Below are 21683 nucleotides of genomic sequence, written 5' to 3' on the forward strand. Positions count from 1 at the left end.
TTACGTTTTTCACGTGATATCCCTGGTTTCGGACTACATTAGTACATGTAGAATGCGCTTTGAAACTTCTTCAGTGACACTACTGAGAATGCCGAGTTCAAAAAGTTTTGCTGGTGCTACTAGTGTTCGTAAAACCGGTATTTTTAATTATGCCATTTTAAAAGCAATGTCCATTTCCTGGACATAGTCAGCATGGTACAAATGCTATCCTGGACAGCAAACATATACCGGCAGCAGCATTAAAAGTTGCAAAATCAGAGTATGGAATTCGAGATGACCGGAAAAATATTTTTACTGGACGCGCAACCTTTCTTACAAGATCAACACTAAAAGTAAGTTTAAATGCATTTAATAATACCATTGTACTTGTAAATTGTACTTTTACATTCGACCAGCAAATATATTTTTACGTGTAATTTTCAAACTAGATCACTTGTTGAATTGATTTCACTTTTCAGAGAAAAGGAGACCTATCCGATTCTGGGCAAAAATTGATTATCGAATATGCAAACGTATAAGGTTTTTTTATCATAAGATAATGTGTTTAAAAAACAAAATTCATTTTTTCAACGTAAAACTTTCCTAGTACTCGTACTTATAATAAAATGGATTAAATGTGAGAAAATCAATAAGAGAGGAACTGAAATAAACATGTTTTAATGTCAAAAGTGGTATGGTATGCAGTTTCATTCTGAGGTAACAGTGGTCAATATTTTAAATATGACGCCAAAATCTCTGCTACACATAAAATTGTGTTCAGTTATCATTATTGGCAGTTTTGTAATTAACCAAGGAAAAAAAACAAACCAAACAGACACAGTTATCTAATTATTTTCCACAAGGTCTTTCAATAATTTATCCAGAAACACCAGAATACACTAAAAATAAAGAAAGTTAAAATTAAATGATTTAATTAAAAAGGGGTTTTCTTCAAATGGGTGAATTCCAAAATATTGTCTTGTATGATTTTAAATCCGTAAAAGATCAATGAAAACAAGTAGTAAAACAATTGAAACAGTATTTATTTTCAAGCAATCATCGGAAGATTTTTTTTAAAAAATAGCAGCATATTTGAGGAACATATTTTGACGAAATTGTTGACATCGACATAAAAATTGCGGTTTGCAATTATGAAGTCGTATATGTATAATAAACAAGCCAGGCAAAATAATTTGAATTTCATGCGAGCAGAAAAATCTAATCGAATGTACAATATTATATATCTTCGATGAAACTCTCAAAATTATTGCATGTGAAAAACCATTATTAAAATATTTGTCTCTTACATAATACAATACAATACATACAAAAAAGCATTAATAAAACAATACTACTATACATATATTGATTCTTTGTATATTTGAATCATAAAAAAACCACGAAATTATAATGTATATCTGAACTGTTCACTACATAATTATCACAGCCCATACATAGATCTGTAGGTACGGGGATCTCATATAGGCACACCAATGTAAGCTTTATTTTTTCAGCCTAAACCATACCCCAGGAGCAAAAACATCTCAAAATTAATGTAATATAAAACGTAGGTACTTGATGTGCATATACTTAGAGCCATGAACACTTCGGTATGCTTTTATATTTCGTCTAAGCAAATCGTTAAAAAAATTCGGAATTTTAAACAAGATGATATTCGATTTAATGGTATCAGTAATCTTTTAAAATTATTTATAAAAAAATAAAAACACAAAACTTTGATCAATGTGCCATTTTGTTACCAGTGTTTTATTAAACACCATTAATGATTCATCCAGTGTTTTATCATAGATGCATTGCCATCATGAACTGTTATTGTTTCACCTATGTTCTTCTAGACCGACACAGCATCACGTTTAACAACTCTTTACATATGCGGTTATTGTTGTTAACAAAAAATGCATTTATTAAAGGTGTTCTGTTTCCAATACGTTGATTAACATTCGCTCCCGCGTTTATCAACTCCCTTACAACTCGCGTCGATCCAAATGCACATGCAGTCAAAAATGGTGTTGTATTTTCAATTTGCGTATCAATCTTAGCACCTGCATTCAGCAATTCTCGAACTAAATCGGTGCATCCATTTTTACATGCGGCAATAAGTGGTGTTTTAGCTCCACCGTCTTGATTAACAGCAGCACCCACCTTTAATAATTCTACTACTACATTCAAATGACCATTCGCACATGCCTCGATAAGTGGTGTAGATTTCTCAGATTGCATATTTATTTCAGGTTTGGACTTAATCAATTCAAAAACAACATCCAGATGTCCATGTTTACATGCAACATTCAATGGCAGACACAACTCTTTTGGATTATCGACATAATTTCCAGCTTTTATCAACTCTTGGACAACACGCAAATGTCCATTTTGACATGCAGCTGCTAATGGAGAATGAAACATTATATCTGCTGCATTGACATCGGCTCCTGACTGTATTAACGTTTTGACGACACTCAAATCTCCTTTTCTACACGCTATTGTTAACTGGCATCCCGCACAATCTCTAAAATAATTAGCCATATTCATCATCCCATCAAGAAAATTTGATAGTCCGTTTTCGCATCTAGTTCTAAATAGATTATCATGAAAAGGCAAATTTTGATTAGGTTCGCTTACAGTCAGTCCACCTCTGCCCTTTATGATATTTTTGACTACATCTGCAAATCCATATTCGCATGCAGCAGTGAGTGGAGTTTTATTGTTCATTTTTAAGTGTATGTCAGCACCCATTTGTATCAATTCTTCAACGACATTACCATTTCCACATTCAATTGCAGCTGCAAGCGGTGTACAATAATAATCGCGTTGATCTATTTTAGCTCCAGCCTCTAGCAGCGTTTTCACTATCCTTAAATGGTTTTGTCTACACGCTGCAGTAAGTGGGCTGTCATACTGGCTAAACTTATCTACATCAGCACCAGCTTTTATTAACAACTCAACAACAATTAAATGACCATGTCTACAGGCAGCTGTGAGAGGTGTACCGACGCAATCAGAGAGATTGACATCAGCATTCATTTTTAACAACATCTTAACTATTGCAGCGTGTCCATGTCTACAAGCCACCGTCAATGGAGTTTCAAAGACACCTTGTTCATTGACATTAGAAGTCGCTTCCAGTAAATGTGACACTTCACTCGTATTTCCATTTTCACATGCAGTTAAAAGTGGTGTGCATTTTACGTTGCATATGCAATGTGTTGTCTTTTCAATGATCTTTTTCACAACGCTTAATTCATTAAAACGGAAAGCATGTTTAATATAAACAAATGCTTTAGTTTTTTGAAATATGATGTCTAATTTTAACAATTCTTCTACAACATTTAAACGACGAATTGCATGTTCGAACAAGTCCAGACTGTAATTAATATTAGCATTGACTGCAACATATTTTTTTATTTCTTCTAACAGCACAAAAACAACACTTTCATGACCTTTGTTACAGGCAATAGTAAAGAAATCTTCCAAGTCCTCATATTTAATGACAATAGTTTGTAATAACTCACGAACGATATCTAAATGGCCACCTTCACATGCAGCATGCAGTGGAGATTTATAGCCAGAATCAGGTGTAATATCTTCAAGATTAACATCAGCCCCATATCTAAGCAACAATTTAACAATTTTCAGATGTCCCTCTTTACATGCCTCAATTACAGGTCTTGAAAATATGCATCCATGTCTAACGCATTCAAATTTTTTTCTGTATCGATCACCGAATTCCTTTGCATTCACATCCACATTTTCGTTTATTAATTCCACCACATCATCAGTCCATCCATTACGACATGCAATTATCAATTCCTTTTCCATATCGAACACAATGCTCCCACCGTTGAACAACAGCAACATGGCAACATCAAATTCAGTGGTGTCTAGTGGCGTGTCGGGATATTTACATCCAATTTTTTTATTAACATCAGCTCCATGTTTTATTAAATATTCAATTAATTTCAATCGTTCACTATCATTTCTGTTCATATTTCTGCATGCAGCCATCAATGGTGAATCGGAACCACATATTTGGTTCACATCAGCTCCACGTTCGATTAAAAGCTTCACAATATCTAAATACTTATAATTGCACGCAACGGTCAGTGGAGTACCGAATTTATCGTCCATGTTTACAGAAGAGCTTGCATTCAGTAATTCTTTTGCGATCATCAAAAGTCCATTTTCACAAGCAAAGAGTATTGGCCTTTTTATAAAATTATAAGTTTGTTTTTCTCTAAATTCATTTGACGTGTCAAGAATATTTTTGTCAACGTACTTGAGTAATGTTTGGATAGTTAACCTATCACCAGAACAGCAACCAAGAAGAATCAGGCGAAGTTGTTCGAGTATCACCGACTCGGTGTCCGTTTCATTATTTAACACATTGTGTCTCTTCATCTTTTTACCATTGAAAAAGAATTCTGTAACATTATCACAATAAGCATTCAATAATGCATAATCTATGCTATCTTTGTCCTCGTGAACTTCTGAATGAAAAAGTTCATCGGTATTTCCTTTATTATCGATAATCTGTTTTATTACGAACTGCAAGATTTCGCTGTGTCCATTCAAGATAACAAAGGAAATTCCTCTTACTAAAGAGTGGTTACATTTTTGACATATATTTTCAGTTAAAAGACCTCTAACGTCAATTAGAAAAATTCCAAATAAATTCTTGAAGTCAAAGTCATAGGAAATTCTTTCTTTATTTTTTGTCTTTAAAAGAAATACGGATTTCAAATCATCATAAGATTTGCTCTTCATCACGGCTAAAAATCTTTGAAGCACGAGGGGGCGTTTTAAATCTTCATTCATAAACACACTGAGCAAACCTCCATTCTCTACATCTTGAAACAATCTTTCAGCAAAATATGGATGATGACACTCCTGTAATCTTATAAATAAATCGAAATTACTATCTTCTCCAACAATTGTATTGCTATGAGCAATATCATTATCTGTCTCTTGAGCCTGGCTTTCACTTTCTCTTTTCCTTTTGCAGTCATCCAGTTTTATATAATTAGCAATGTATGCACTACTCAGGTGTTGTAAAATAAGCTGTGGAAATTGACTCCCAAAATGATGTGCAACTATTTCAAACATGGAGTCGTGACCAAATGTAAACTTATCAGCGCATTTCTGTGTGAAGGTGCCTTCCATTTCATTCAAAGCACTAGTAAATTCAAAACAGTCTGTTGTAGTACTTACTTTACACATCTTAAGAACTTCACGCTTCTTTTCATTGAAATGTCTGTCTTCGTTGTCGAAATCTTTTTCTGACAATTTATTTTCATTGATCATCAGTAAAACTAAAACAGAGTATTGAATTCTGTTTCTTACTCTCATATCGCTTAGTATCTCCAATATGCACGGGACTGGTGTTATGAAGAACTTTGATCCTTTACTTCTCCATTCTTCTTTTTTTGAAACCATTTTACATATGTATGGAAACATGCTAGACGTGTGAGATAAATGATACTGAGGTAACAAATCCTTATCCAAACTGTATTTAAAAAGTAATTTGTATTTGTCTTCATCGTTTAAAGCGTATTCATCACTATGTAACATAATTACGTTTTCCTTTTTCGACAAAAAAATATCTGACAAAGCATCATGTCTAAAAACTGTTTCCCGACATGTCATAAGAATCTTTGTTTTTTCTATTGTAGGTTTAATAAGTCTATCTTTATACCTATTTAATTTGTTTAATTCGCCCATGTCAAACCCAAACACACCTACAGCATCATCAACAATAAACACCTGTGGATAATGTGGATCACAGAACGTCTCTATGTCCTTTATGTCTTTTATCGGCAAGATATCATACCCTTCCTCCTCCTGCAGTGTTAGGGCGATGTGACGGGCAGTAAATGTCTTTCCTGAGCCAGGGACACCAACAAACGTTACATACGACTGTTTCCTAACTGCATCTAGCATTGCCTGAAAGCTATGAGTCTCCACAAAGAACGTGACATCCACTTTCCAATTAGAAATGTCTATTTCATACATAGCTGAAAAAGATAAACAACTAGATATCTGAGCCAATGCTAACTAGTAATACCCCCGCTCTGATGTGAATATGCAAAATAAGCAAAGTGGACATTGAACAGAAAGTTGGCAACTAATTTATACAAAAATATATCCCACAATATGGCATGCCTAAACAAATAGTGAGTTATAATATCAAGCATCTGCAAAAAATTGTTGCCGAGAAATCTTTGACGAAATTTTTTTTGAAAATTTTGGCTAAAAATAAACATAGTCGCCATTTAAAAGGTAGTTGACGTCCAATTGGTACATAAATATATCCCACGATATGACATGCCTTCACAAATAGTGTGTTTAAAATTTAAGCATTTGCGATATACAAATACTGTACAAGAGACCTTGATAGGTACTATTAAATGAAAACGTAAACAATTGTGTACAAGCTGCGCAATTATTAATATGTTAATCACTCTTTTGGAAAGTACAGTTTTAGTTCAAATGCGCAGTAGTACGATCTACCAAGAGAACCATACTTATCATAATTGTAGACTCTATATACAGTACCCGCAACGTTATTATTTACAAGATAAACGATAGGATAGGATTCACGCACGATAGGATAGAATTAACGCACGATAGAACAGTATACACGCACGAAAGGATAGGATTAACGCACGATAGAACAGTATACACGCACGATATGATAGGATTGATACACGATAGGAAAGGATAAACGATGTTCATGATAAACGTATGATCGCTTTAAACGATATTTACGAACAAACTGATAATGGCAGAATTTGAGAGAAAACACATACAAATAAAGATTTACATGGAATTTCATTTTAGTAACAATTGCCGAGTTGTTAATCATCGCTGCATTATTTATAGAATGTATAAAAAAATGACCAGTTATTTTTTTTAAAACTAAAATTATGAGCTTTAATGATCAATAAATTTTCTGTTTTGTTAAAATTGTTTTCATTACCGAACACCCTAGGCGATCGCCGCGAATATTTCAGCCCGAGATAAATCACTCGGAAAATAGCGGGTTTAACGCGGCCGGGTCTAATTTGCTCTGCCCTAGATTTTTGAATGAAATTTTTTACATGAATTTCTACTGATATAGTTATTATTTTAAGATAAAAACAATTAAGACATTTACCACACCGTTTGTTTAAAGGGTCATCTCAATGTTTGCTAATTTTAAACATAGGACCCTATGGGATTTTGCTTGAAATGTATCAATTTTGCACATTTTTTACATTTTTTTTTATAAACTTCTGCCCTAAGGATTTCTTTTTCTGTTCTACATATTAAAGTTATTGCTAAAAAGCATCAAATGGTCAAATAAAAAAACCTTTTTACCACTTGGTTTGTTCCAGGGGTCTTATCAAAGTTTTTTTTTGTATGCGCAATTTCCCAGATTTGTCAGATTATGGCTATTTTTTATTTAACAAAGGCGGAAATCGTGATCTTTATAGTATTATTAAAACATTCAGACATATTTAAGTAATAAATAAATATATAACATCACATATTAAGGGTCATTAATATAAAATACATGGTTACTGTCTTGAAATATATGAATAAAGCTATATTTAGGCGGGTTAAGAAAACATGACAGAGGGCTAGGCTTGCTGAATCCTCTTCACGTTTTCGACCTGAGCCCAAATATAGCTTTTACTTCGAGACATTTAAGTTTATTCCACAATATAATATCAATTTTACGCATCAAACGAGCTATTTTCAACAAATTTCGCTGAATATCTGCAGTTGAAAAGCGTCAACAAAGCAAAAAGATGACGTCACAATACAAATGAAACGCTGCGCGAAAGCGTGCGTACTCGTTCTGTACTCGGCCTCGTTAATTATATAAATCCAACTCTTGTATAAAGAAAATAAAAAATCTATCACAAATATATTTCTTTCTGTATAAGAAAATGGTGCATTAAAAACAAATTATTACAGACAAGTTAAATAAATATTTACGCAGATACACATTCCGCGTACGATTTGTTAACATTGTTTTTATTACCACACACCCTAGCTGATTGCCGAGACAATTTCATATCACACAGAAAATAACGGGTTCAAAATACAACTCGAGTTTTAATTAAATATAAATTATATCATTAATAGTTTTGTTTCTGAAAAATATGATGCAACAAAATTATATTGCGTAAAAGTTAATGTTTACGCAGGTATACACTCTGCGTACGATTAAATATAATCGATATACAGGTAAATATGTTACCTTGTTCCTAAGAACTTCGTTTTTCATTTTCAATGTTAACAGATATGATTTACATATAATAATGGTTAATTTTGATCTAAAAAATTTAAAAATTAGTATCCTGACGAAATGTTGGATAAGATTTTACAATTCTTGTTCGATAGATATTCTTATACGGCGCACCGAACGAGTTGCAACTTAGTAATAAATTTACTTGCTTATGAAAAGGCACGAAACGATTAACACGAAAGGATAAACGGAAGAATCGTTAAAATTAAACGATCAACCTGATAGGATTAACGCACGATAGGATAGGATTAACGCACGATAGAACAGTATACACGCAAGATAGGATAGAATTAACGCACGATAGAACAGTATACACGCACGATACGATAAGATAGGATTGTAAAAAATAACGTTGCGGGTACTGTAGCTTTGTAATTGCATGCTAGTCACAAACTACATGTTTTCTGACAACCTTTAACCTATGCTAATGTTTTTACTCATGCTATGTGGTGATGCGGGGGACTGTAAGCCGTATCCCTCAACGTTGTGATGAACAGTTTGGCAGTTTTGATATTGTCTTTGATACTAAAATACAGCTTTCGAATTTAATTACTAAATCTACACTCATGATCAGCACAGGTGGTCATGACTAACCGAAACTGTCAGTCCTAGCCGAAAGGGGGTGTATATATATATATATATATATATATATATATATATATATATATATATATATATATATATATATATATATATATATATACTCATGTCAATTGTTACAGATGAAAAAAGATCGAGAGAACTCATGTTATACCACTAATTGACACAACGAGTAAAATTTTGAAAAACGTTCACTGGAAGTTGACGTGGTCAATATCAAGATAAATAATAAATTCAATTTAATAATGTTCATTATAGAGACAGCCTTACCCTTTATATTCCGAGGGACAACTGTGTTCTTCATTTCTTTGACATCTGCTGTAAAAATAAAATTATGTATTGAGGATTAGTGTTGTTTAATGTCTCGACAAATATCTTCTTTGCTTTTTTAAATGGGAAAAGAAAAATACCTGCAATATCTTTGATTTTTTCATGGAGGTCAAGTAACTCCTTTATATTTTTCTCGCTTTGAGTTGGATCCATTGGACAAGTTTCAAGTTCCTTCACCTCGTCCTGGTATTCAGTGGAACTACCTAAGTAGTTCTCCAACTCTTGAACAATGTCTATAATACCTTGGTATTTATTGTTAAAGTCCGTATCGGACATAGATGTTTCTGAATTATGTCCATATTCATTTCTTATCAGTCGAATCCGTTCAATGTTTGCTGACACACTTCTATCTCCGGGATGTGGGTTGTTTCCCCATTTGTTTGAATGTGGTTGAATCGAGCACATATTCCGTAATAGAAAGTACATTAATGTAACATCGAATTTTGAGTAATCGTGACCGTAGACAAGTGCCTCTTGTTGTTTGTTGATCTGAGGTTTCTTTGTATTAACAATATAACCTCTGACTTTTTTCTCCAGATCGGCCGGGTGGATTTCCTTCCCAAGAACATCACGTAGTACGTTTGTGCATGGACCCAGTATCATTTGGGCCACACGGGCCAGGTTAGTGTTCTCTCCGGTTAGTTTGAACTTTGAATTAGACATGTTTCGTCCTTATAAGGAACAATTCAAGGAATTCTAAAAACAAATATATATATATTATAATCATTATATTAATTATAATTTATATAATAACTTAATTAATATTAAGGGGTGTGTGGGCTAAAATGATGGTTTAATTACAAAACTCATAAACATCGGAACATCATTTAGAAAAAATTAATGTATATCGGGATATAAATACGGTATGGTTTGTGATTTAGTCTTCCATAAAGCCCGAATTTGGGTCAAATCTTCGGGTTTTATTGAAGATTCAATCACCAACCAAACCGTATTGATATCTCGATACACATCCAAAAATTATACTTTATTTGTTATATTTTAATTATTGCAAATTATGACAATATTTTTGCTCAATACTTTCTTTTTTGGTGACCTTGAAAGCCGTTTCGATTAAAATAACGCAACCAAAAATTGTTCAATAATGTTGCAAGTACTTGATTATCATACATGTAATAAAGAAATATGACACTACTTTGACAAGACAATACTTTTTTAATAAAGCGAAATAGTAAAGAAAATTCACCTGTATATTTGAAATTATTGAAACTTAGCGGAATAGCACAACTCACGTTGAAGTCACGGTGCGGTCGGAAATTTGAAAACAGATGGAAAGCTTTGTTAAAGTCTATTTATTACTGAAGCATCTTCAGCGGAGATTCTATCGCAGAATCAGATTCATGGGCATTAGGAATTTCATCGGATAAAAATGCATCCCCCCCCCTTCTATGTCAACATGTATACAATATTTTCATTATAATATAGGTGTCTTTTAGCGTAACTCGGTTAGTTTAGGTACATACGCAGCACTGTTAAGGCTTACTATGAAAATTTCAGCGGATTTAAGCGTTCATAAAACGATGCATCCATTACTACAAAATATTTATGTAAAGTTATTTTCTCATGGTATAAATTAAATGTGATATTAACTGAATCTGTATAGTAAATGCTACTTTGTATGACACTTAGTGTGGTCCCCAGAATTGATAATCACGTGATATTTGTTGATAATTTTCGCGAATGGAGGTCATAAACAAATTTCAATATTACAAGGGCACACCCTTATTTGAGTTAAGATTTTAAACGTTAATTTAAATCTTACTTTTCTGGTAGGTTTTGAAAAGTGCTGCTGCTTTGTATAGAATTCATCTTTTATGAGAATAAATATCAATGAAAAGAGCTCCTGTTGGATTTATATGACCTTCGCTTTATATTTTATTTATATATTCATTCATTCTGTAGATTTCTTTGAAGCAGCAGCACTTTTTAATAAATTTAACATGCCCTTAATTTATCCAAAAAATAGAAATGATCTGTTAAGTGTATGCCCTTGTAAAAAGCGGATTTAGATAGGCTTCCCGGTGTCAAACACATCGAACTTGTACATTAAACACTCCATGAAAGAAATAATACAAGCTCTAAAAAATAATTTCATGCCGAATAAAAACAAGCATAGTAGACAGAATTTAATGGTATAAAAATTGTTTTAATGATTATCCTCCGTTCAATTATAAAATGCATTTTATCAAGTTAAAAAATTGATTGATCCGCCTCTTTTTACACATAATATGCGTCAAAATTTACAATATGACGTCACATCGACAAGTGCACTGCGATCAGTCTGTTGTTTATATTTATCGTTGATGGACTTATCTGACTACACAGTTGCACGCATAGGTAATTTTTAATGTAGTTTAATGTTTTTGTACCCATAGCAATCGGAAATTACTTTATTTATTAGCATTTTTGACGACTTGTTTTTTGTGTGATGTCATAGTTAACATTTCCCGTACTTTCTGGTAGGCGCGACCACAAAGTAAGCCTTAACAGTGCTGCGTAGAAAAAGTAGTGACCTAGATTATTAATGCGCAACTCTGACCTCTTGACCCTGTCTGGTATTATGACATTATGTGTCAGCAAACAGCAAATAGTTTTATATAAGGGAAACATTTTGTATTCTATTTTGCACTGGCGTCGGAAGCAAATTCAAAGTGGCTGGATGGGGGGGGGGGGGGGAGTGTTAACTAATCTTCAGTATACCTTAAGTTCCAAAATAAAAATTTCTTACCTTCCAAAAGAAAACTTCTCAATAATTCAATCTTTTAAGGAACTATTATACCTCCAGCGAGGAAAAGTGTGTGTGTGTGTGTGAGGGGGGGGGGGGGGGGGGGGCTGAACCCTCTATGATGCTATGTGCCTAATAATTAGGTCTTATTTTGCAAAAAAAATGGGGGTTAAGCCCCCCCCCCCCCCCCGGGGTTCCGACGCCTATGTTTTGCAAGTGTAAATATTCCTCAATAACCGAGGTTATACCAAAGTGCATTGTTTTGGTCATCGACTTCGGGGCGTGATCAAATCTATCATAAAGCCCTTCGGGCTTTATTGGATTTGATCACGCCCCTACCAAAATTATCACCTCATAATACTCAAAGAATGATTCCTTATTCCTTATGTAATTTAATCCTATTAAACACATCTGAGACTTGATGTATAACTACGTTTCATACATATTATGTTTTGTGTTCATTTAATTCATTTTGACTTAGCGCTCTGTATTCTATTTTGCATGCAATGGATCGTCAAGCTTTAAATCGGTAACTGACAAATTTATAAGAATCTGGGTCTTAACACTTGAAGCTTTAAGGTGTGCCACTACATCAATTTGTGTTCCCACAATATGAGATAACCTTTGTTTATAAGAAACTCACAAATAACGTGTATTGACAGTGCAAGAGGAACTTAGATAACAACAAACGCGTATTCATTTCTAGCAATGTAAAAAATAATCAGCATAAAAACAGACAAACAAAATACATATACATTACCGTTTCATATTCAAAAGTGTTCAATTATTTTACGGTTTTCGATTAACAAATGCAAAAAAGATATTACCGGTATTTACATAAAGCTTTGAATATCACTGTAAAACTGTTGTAACAATCACCAAGTACTTACATTATTTCCGATTACATGTGTGTTTAAACAAAAAAGAATATTCTTTTTCCAAACTGTTAGTTCCGCTGTGCAACTTTTTTCCATCAAGTTAGGCATTTACTCCTAAATGCCGAACTTACCTGCATGACTTTATCCGAGTAAGCGGCGTCAATAATAAAAGGTTATCTCTGTGGTTTGTATACGCCCTTTATATAATGTATTGTTAAACAACCAATCAAAATAGACTGTTATATGCAATGCATCCGTGCGGATATGAGCTAAAATGTTAATACGGTCGGTGGCAATAGTCTAGTAAATTGTAAAATATCATTATGATGGGTTGCTTTTTTCACAAGTAAAAGTAGTTTAAGTTTCGTTTATACAACAATTTTAACCTAAGATAACATACATGTTAAAACAGGTACCTGGCGATATATTATCCCATTATAAAAATATATATATATTAGTAACCTCTGCCTAAGAATGCAAAATGTACCGCCATCTGGAATTTATCTAGCTATTTATTGGCTGTTTAGATATCCGTGTCACTTGAATGCCTCAAAAGCAAACGACCGTACCTTTCTTGACCGGTATGTATAGCCCAGTGACAGCTGATGATGCGATTGTAACTATTATGGCGAACAAATACTATTATAAATTCATGTCAGCTTTATATTACAATTAAGTTACATTTCAGTGGACAAAAAGAATGGCGTATGTGTATCCCGTGAATGTTTAAACGAAAGACTTACAGATTTGGTCCACCGCGAGTTATATCATGAAAGTTGTGATGGAATACGTTTTATTGTAAGTCATTATAAAATATTTAAATCTACATTTATTCATGCAAGCCTAACTCTACCTTAACCGTTACAGCCATATCAACATTGTAAATCGGCATGTTATATTAAACTTAGACACACCGAATTGTCCCGTGAACATGGAGATCAAATTAAAAATCGTGCGTGTTCAGTTGCATCAAAAACCAACTACAAATGTTCAACTTAACACAATATCACTCGGGATAGTATTTAATATTTTTCCTTAATTTATTTCGCACATCTGAAAAATTAACAGCAAAGTGTTATAAAATTCTAGACATGAAACCAAACTCTGTAAATGTCGAACTTTTATCACGAAACCCTTACATTAGCAACAATCTGATGACGAAAGGTACTTTAAAAAAACTTGATTTACTCTAAAAGTATGCAAAGTTGATGTCATAAGTTATATTTACAATACATTTTTGCGTTTGTAAGGTATTTATAGTACAGAGAGGCGGGACAGCCGAGTCGCTGAGCGACGAGGATTTTCCGCCTCTCTTTATCCATAAATTCTTAACAAACGAAACAAATGTATCAGTAAATGTTTTGTGTCATGGTTAATTTGCATAATCGCACGCGCTATGACGTCATAAAGTCCATCCTTGTATAACACATGGTTTGTGAAAGTGCGCAGTTAGTTTTTGCCGCCGACACGAAATGGCCGAAATGGAGATTAGTGTGCCTGACTTTTTAGAATTTTTTAACGAAATTGATGATATAAATTTATCACAAATATGTGAAGCGGTTGAGAATGAGGAGCACACTCTCTTTCCCTCTCTGGTTTTATGAGACATTATTAAATACCCATTTTTGTGTTAACAACAGAAGCAATCATTGATTACAAAAGAAAGAATCGTCAATTTTTGAAAGCTTTTTCTCACATTCTCTTAATATTGGAAGTCCTAAAAAAAATAAGCAATCATAATTTTATACACAACTGTGAGTCTGAACAGAAAAATAATTGTTTGCACAAATGAATAACTGCCGAACTGTTTCAACTTTGATACGATCTAATGACTACGCATAGTTTTACAAATTTTGCATTACGTTGTAATGATTCACGTGGAATTTTTAAAAAGTATCGAGATCAAAAGATAACACTTAAAGTCACCAGGTATTCATTTCTTTACACAATTGATGCGTGTCAGGTGTCTACAAAGTAGATTATATTTTTTTTTTTACACAGAACTGGTATAACACTTGCATGGTCTGATGAAATCATATATGTAAACACGGAAATTGCTTTATATGCCAAACTAATTTGTAAAATGATTACCAAGTACGATCAGATTTCCAAATGTTTTAAATAAAATTTGAGAGAAAGAAAGGATACAAAATAAATATCTTAGCAAAGAATGTTTCAAATGTTAAATATCTCCCTCTCTCTCTCTCGTTTATAAATGAAGTAAAGAAGGAATTTCAGCTGGACTAGGAGTTTATATTTTTTGTTGATCACACGCAATAATAAACCTTGTCGGGGAGATGGCACGTATCAAGTGTCCCATACATATAAATGCATACAAAATACCTCAAATTTATAAACCATGTATTTCCGCTGCATTTCATTAAAATGCTTCAACCAAATACATGTAGCAACAATGCACACATGCTTGACTGTTTCATCATGAATCTGTTCCCGTGGCTATATCCATTTCTTCTATAGATTATATAAAGGGAAGGGGTAACAACAGCGTTAGGGGTTCATTTTTTGTAGAATTCACGCTAGAGTAATTGTTGTCGAGGAAGGAATAAATGCCGGTTGGTATTTAAATTACCTAAATATCACCCGAGAGATAGAAATGTGCTTACAAAATAAAAGGGAAACTAAGGTTACTCTAATTTGTTCACCATAAAAACATGCATTCATTTTAAGGTTTTTCTTGGCATTTGTGTAGCATAAACATTTATTGAGCCATGTTCCCCCAATTTACTTAAACAGTTCTGTGGACTGTATTTTACATTCAGGTCATGGCGTCTCTATTGTACATCCGACGTATTTAAAGAACAATTGTATAGCCCATTTCTATTTTAACAGGTGTCCTGGTGGTGTTAAATGAATTGCTCGTAATGCTATTTAACGTATCATCTGATTTAAATTGTTGACCGAAGCCTTAAAGCCTACATACATATCAACAAGATGAAGCAAAATATATATTGATAGCTGGGTTTTTTTATCATTTGATGCAAGATCCTAGTATTGAAGTAGAATGCACACCAGGTTGCAAGCGAGATAACTCGCCCTATTCTCGTTTTCCTATTTAAAGGATTTGTGACACAATTTTTATTAACTTTATATATCCTATAAATATCTCTGATAAATCAGTTTCTGTCTGTAATTAATGTAACACTGGTCAGGTTTTACTGCATTCACTGATAACACAGAGATAAATGCAGCCTGCTGAGTCCAGCAGCTAGCGTTAATGAGCTCTGGCCATGACGTCAGAGGTTCGCCAGCACTCTCCCCACTGTTATCAAACATCACTCTCCTCTCTGTTATCAAACACACAGCATAATCATTCATTCAAGCAAGTTTAAAATAATGGAAACACTGGAAGATGAAATTCCAAACGTTGATCTTTCTGATGCTGAAAACATTAGACCGTATCAGTTTGAACCTTTGGCTAACACTAGTGAAACTCCAAGAAGTGCTACACCAGACAATGATAGTTCTGATGTAGAGGACTTTCAGGATAGACAAGTCAATACTAATTGGTAAGTTAATTATTCTGATTTTCATCAGTTTTAATCCAGATAGAAAATTATAATTATGACAACAATTTATAGAAAATCACATAATATATAAAACAAGATTTTATTTTCTAATTGTAGGTGTGAATGTGGCATTTGCATTTCCATGGCAACTCAACAAGAGTGCATTTGTTGTCAGGAAATAGCAGCAATTAGTGCAGAAGTTGAGGCAGGGGCCCACCAATGCATAACAGAAAGTCCAATATTTACAGACAATTGTCTAAATCGACATGTTTTACACGTTTCAATGTATGAATATTTACAAAATGTGGGACCAATCGATGACAATCAACCATCTCACCAGTAAGTTCTGTGAATTTATAAATTTTTGAAAATATATGTACATTGACATTAAAAAATCGTGCACCAAAACACCCAGTTTCTATATGTTTTACATTCAATGTTTTTTGTTTCCAGGGTATACAGACATCTTGCCTATAGACGGTTTGTCAGGTGGATATGGCACTTCTTAGGAAAAAGCAACAGAAAAATATTACCTGCATGTGTGGTATCCAAAATAAGAGAGACATTTCCATCAGAACAATATTGTGGTTTTAGATATGCCAGATGAAAAGCAAACAGAAAAGGCACATCTCACACAATCAGTCCTATAATTAATAAATAGTTAAACATTTCATCTTGTTTGTATAATGTAGTTTTTTATAGTGTTCATAATTTATCTTCTTGCATATCTTGATGAATGCCTGCGAATTAAAGCTGCCTTCTCGAAATGTTCAAAATTCTGAGTGAGTGGCACTGGAACATCTTCATTTAGGACAGAAATATCCAGTGCAGCTGATCTATATGATGGACACTCTGAACTTCTCCGTTCATGAACAGCTTGTTTAATTATTGTCACATAGTCTAAAAAATGAAAAAAATATGCAATAAACAAAACTTATAGATATTTATAATACATGTATAGTATTCTAAAAAGTACATGTAAATACTGATTTACATACTAAATGTTGGAGGTGTTTTCTTTGGTTTGACGACTGCCTCTAATCCCTTTTTTGCTTTCGGATAAGATATTCCATACTGCAATTCACCAGATTTGGAAGTTGCCTGCTGTCTTCCACTATTTTCATTAAAATGCAGAGCTGCAACACTCAATCTTAAGAGAAAAAAAAACTATGCATGATATACATTGTATTTGCAACTGTATAGAATTATCATGCAATGTTAATGTATTTTGGTGAATACCTTGCATACATGGCCGGGTAGTAGAAATGAGTGCTCTTTGGTGCATAGTGATTCACCACGGAGTGGAACACTTCAAGGCTGTAGGTTTGGTGAGTAGGTGAAAGTTTGGCAATGTCCTTTACAAGGAAAGGGCTCAAAATGATTTCTTTCATCAGCTTGTAGGGGACCGAACCTGAAGTTGACAAAAATTATGTTAAATCTTGAATGCAACAAGTATAAATTATTTGATTTTACCGAACTGATTTTGAAAACATTACCTTCTTTAATCCATTGTCTTTCATCATTGATTGGAGCATGCTCACATCTAGGGTACTTCCTGGAGTGGTTTTCATGTTTGTTGGCAATGTGGTTGACAACAGATGCCCACTTAGCTTGCTTCAGTTCACCATCATCTTCACTTGATGAAGCTGTCCAGTGGCAATGGTTAGCAATAGACTTAATCCAAGGTCGTATTTGCTCACCGCTGACCTTTTTTGATGCTATTTCAAGTTTCTTAGATACACCTTAGTAAAGTATAAAAGTAGAAGCCGGTTATTTAAATAGAAATTTAATGAAAATCGCAATATATTTAGAAATGCATTAACCTGAATTACCTTTTGCAATGTGCCAGACATCAAAGTAATGATTTTTCTCTGCATGACAGTCTTTCATGTACTTTTTGACCATGGAATGGCGATCAGTGACTAGTGTTTTGATGTTCACATGATCTTTTAAAAATCCCATAGCTCTTTTCAAACCTGCAAGTTCCATGTGGGATGATCCTTTGACTTCATTACTCTGCGAACAAAAAAACCCATAAAGTATATGATACAAAGTATATTTAAGAAAATTGTTTCCATCTTAGAAAATGATAGTAAATGTGCATAACTTTGGTAAAATGCCATCTGAATGTTTTACCTGAACAAGCTGAAAATCTAGAATTTTGTTCCTTTCCAGATCCATGATTGTATATGTCCCATATTTAGCAGAGTATCCGGGTGAGTCGCACCTAGCATCTCCACCTACAACAACATCTTGGCTTGGTCCATCCTTTATTTCTGTTAACAACTGGGACTGTTCAAAATCCCAGGTTTTCGTCGCAGAAGGTACAACATAATATGCCTGTAGTCTGTTGTATGTCCTAGCAGTGAACATCTGTAGGTTCATGTTCTTAAATACTTGCAATACTTTGGTAGCATTGCAGCCACTAGTCAGTATGGCAGTAGCTGTGAAAAGATTGGACCAAGGCAAAGTGTTGTGGCATGGTTGACTACTCCAAGTAAATTCGTGCCCATTTAAACATTTTGAAGATGTGTAAATGAATGTCCCTCTAAAAAACTTGATAACAGGTGTACATTCTGCACTACAGTAGCGACATACAGACAACAATTCAGCTAGTGCAGTTTCACTGACTAAGAACTGCTTCTCATCCATGGGTGCTGTATCCTGTCTTAACTTGTAAGTCGCCGTCTGAACTTCCCCTTCACCATCCTCGTCATCCTCAACTTCAAGGTCAGAGTCATCTGGAAGATAAAGCTCGTCTGAATCTTCCTCTTCTTCCTCAGTTGAATCTTCATCATTATCTTCAGGTTCATCACTTTGAATATCTTCCATAACTTGGTGTGACAATGATGAAATCGATTGAACTTGGGTTATTGTTTCATCTGTCTGAGTGCCAAATGATCTCTGCTTTACTTTCAATGAAGCTATTCGCTCATCTGTCTGATTGGACCTTGTTCGTTGAGGAGGGTGAATATCAACCTGAACTTTTTTGTTTCTAGTTTCTTTGGAGGGTTCTGTGGGAAGGGTTTCAGGGATTATACTTATATTTTCCAAAGAAGCATCATATGGGAGTGACAAACTTTCGTTCAAAGCTTCATTTAGAACCTGTATCAGTATTAAAAACAAAGCTTCAGTTGCACATATTAACTGTCATCTATGCTTACCAAAAGCATATTGAGAGACTTGAAATATAATAATAAAGAATATGAATAAATACTGTAATACAGAAAAACAAATTTTTCTATAGTGTAAATTTTACTTTAAAAAACTTACCTCTGCTCGCTGCCGTTTTGCATATGCTCCTCGCACTTTACTAGGTTTTTCTGAATTGCCTTGTTCTTCAACAAACAAAAGTGGTATATCTGGCACAGCATCAGGTTTTAAACGTTTCCTAAAGCTGTACTCTAGGCCTAGAGTACTCAGCATCTCAGGATCCTGATCATAACACTTGTTTGAAAAGTGTACTGAGCACAGTCTATGTCCATCTCCAGGTGTAAAATCCTTCCTTCTGCAGTAATAAATCCACTGCTTCCTCAAATTAGAATCTTTTGGAAAGTGGAAAAAACTAAGCCCACTACCCTTTCCTGCCTTGTTGTTGCAACCAAATGCAGCACAGTTGACCATTATACATTAAAAATGTGTGTAACCTCTATATCTCAATTGTAAACAAAGAACTGATGCTGATAACTGGGACGAACCTCTGACGTAGAGCCTCTTTATCAGTTCAGAATTATGCATATTCTGACCAGCTGTCTTATCAGCACTACACCGCGGGATATACAAACAGCTTAATAGAAATGCTTGGTTATCTCTTTTTTTATCAGCTCCATTAGCATTTTTTACAGGAAAATAAAAGATTAACAAAATCGTGTCACAAATCCTTTAAGGTAGTCCTTTACTCGGCACTAAATAAGCTTAATCATTCAAACAAGAGGCCCATGGGCCACATCGCTCACCTGAGGAACAATAGGTATGATAAAATCAGCTTAATGGAGTCATAATACAAACAATCTGGAAATGTACAATACATGTAGATCCTGTATAAATAAAATCCATTTTCCCCCCTGGATATTTTTTATGTTTATAATCATTAGTCCCTTTTCTAACAGGATTGTTTTATAGTCATATCACATGATGAGTATTGCAGTTCTCAAAAAGATCCTTAATAATTGTTTATCTATGGGATAAAAAGCTACATCAAACTTTGAACCTTCTTGTGAGGCCGAAGAATTGTCCTGGAGCCAAAGTCTTAACAGTTATAAAGAATCATCTGGCTGATTAGTTTCTGAGAACGCGGGGGTGTTAAGGAAGCATATGGGCAATTTAGCGTCTTATTTTGACTGTTATATTCAAAATCGTGAAATTAAATAATTATTTTGAATAAGATCAAAAACTTAGTATTATCCTTTAAAATAGATGTCAGTGCAATAAAATCAGGTAGTACATAACTGCCACATTGGTGCATTATCACGTGACAACTATAAATAGCTTACGTATATTCCTTAACATAAAATGAGGTAGAACAACACTACCCCGCGGTTTCAAAAATAAAATAAACATACCAAGTGAAAGCAAAACTTCTCAGTTTAATCAAAACCGCTGCTAGAATCCTATGTTTTTCCTTATTAAAAAGTTATTTATCCGGTTCTCGTAAAACCGTCCTAACTTTTATATAGTTTGCACGGAAAACGGCAAATTGCATCAAAACAACACACAGCATGGGATTCTAGCAGCACTTTTCAATTTAAGCATTGATCAAACTAACGATACGTATACAATTTCAAGTTCAATATATACGGGGTAGTGTTGTTCTAGTCGGATTTTTATATTGTAAACAACGACAGAGGAAAGCCTGGCCGAGAAATAAAAGCAAATTTACATACCTTTTAGCGAATGATTGATAAAACTAACATCTCCCCCAGTATTCTTATGTTCAATTCTCAATAAATCACACCACAATACTTTATTAGAGTTCTTAGATTAGTTATATTTTGAATATGTTTACAATGCTTTCCGATCAAATTCACACGACATTCAACTTTAAGTCATGACGTCATCAATGTGTAAATCTACGTAATACAAACTAATTTCTGGAAAAAAATTGTCTTCAGTATTTTATATTTGTTTTTGATCTACGTTTAGTTGCTTACATATTCGAATATGTACATAATAATTAAGATTTGTGATTTCACGGAATTACATGTAACTCAGATTCCATATGCTTCCTTAACACCCCCGCGAAGATTTTAAAAGTTTTACTCTATATATTCCTATGTAAAACTTTAACCCCCCCCCCCCATGTGGCTCCACCCTAT

The 21683-nt window shown here is 33.9% G+C and overlaps 3 protein-coding genes and 1 pseudogene across 5 annotated transcripts; 1 reads left to right on the forward strand and 3 right to left on the reverse strand.

The window, feature by feature from the left end:
- Positions 1-505: 505 nt before the first annotated feature.
- On the reverse strand, positions 506-12998 carry LOC128170372 (uncharacterized). 3 transcript variants are annotated; one of them, XM_052836148.1, is made up of 4 exons: positions 12973-12998; positions 9301-9916; positions 9161-9208; positions 506-6008 (listed from the first exon to the last, which is right to left on the reverse strand). In XM_052836148.1, the coding sequence occupies exons 2-4, from the start codon at positions 9881-9883 to the stop codon at positions 1822-1824; spliced, it is 4818 nt and encodes a 1605-aa protein (XP_052692108.1). In that variant the 5' UTR covers positions 9884-9916; positions 12973-12998; the 3' UTR covers positions 506-1821. The 3 variants fall into 3 exon arrangements, with proteins under 3 accessions (XP_052692108.1, XP_052692109.1, XP_052692107.1); XM_052836149.1 differs by lacking the exon at positions 12973-12998 and adding an exon at positions 12854-12933 and having other exon boundaries at positions 9161-9205; XM_052836147.1 differs by lacking the exon at positions 12973-12998 and adding an exon at positions 12854-12933.
- A 2919-nt stretch (positions 12999-15917) lies between these two features.
- Positions 15918-17103, forward strand: LOC128171633 (P2X purinoceptor 7-like; annotated as a pseudogene).
- LOC128171630 (uncharacterized) lies at positions 17081-19275 on the reverse strand. The gene is made up of 6 exons (XM_052837412.1): positions 18505-19275; positions 18201-18384; positions 17865-18110; positions 17608-17779; positions 17367-17518; positions 17081-17268 (listed from the first exon to the last, which is right to left on the reverse strand). The coding sequence occupies exons 1-6, from the start codon at positions 19198-19200 to the stop codon at positions 17081-17083; spliced, it is 1638 nt and encodes a 545-aa protein (XP_052693372.1). The 5' UTR covers positions 19201-19275.
- A 17-nt stretch (positions 19276-19292) lies between these two features.
- Positions 19293-19992, reverse strand: LOC128171857 (THAP domain-containing protein 2-like). The gene is made up of 2 exons (XM_052837633.1): positions 19642-19992; positions 19293-19382 (listed from the first exon to the last, which is right to left on the reverse strand). Exons 1-2 carry the CDS (start codon positions 19990-19992, stop codon positions 19293-19295), a joined length of 441 nt encoding a protein of 146 aa, XP_052693593.1.
- Between the last annotated feature and the right edge of the window lie 1691 nt (positions 19993-21683).

This window comes from Crassostrea angulata, chromosome 2 (assembly GCF_025612915.1).
Source record: "Crassostrea angulata isolate pt1a10 chromosome 2, ASM2561291v2, whole genome shotgun sequence".
NCBI classification, from domain to species: Eukaryota; Metazoa; Mollusca; class Bivalvia; order Ostreida; family Ostreidae; genus Magallana; species Magallana angulata.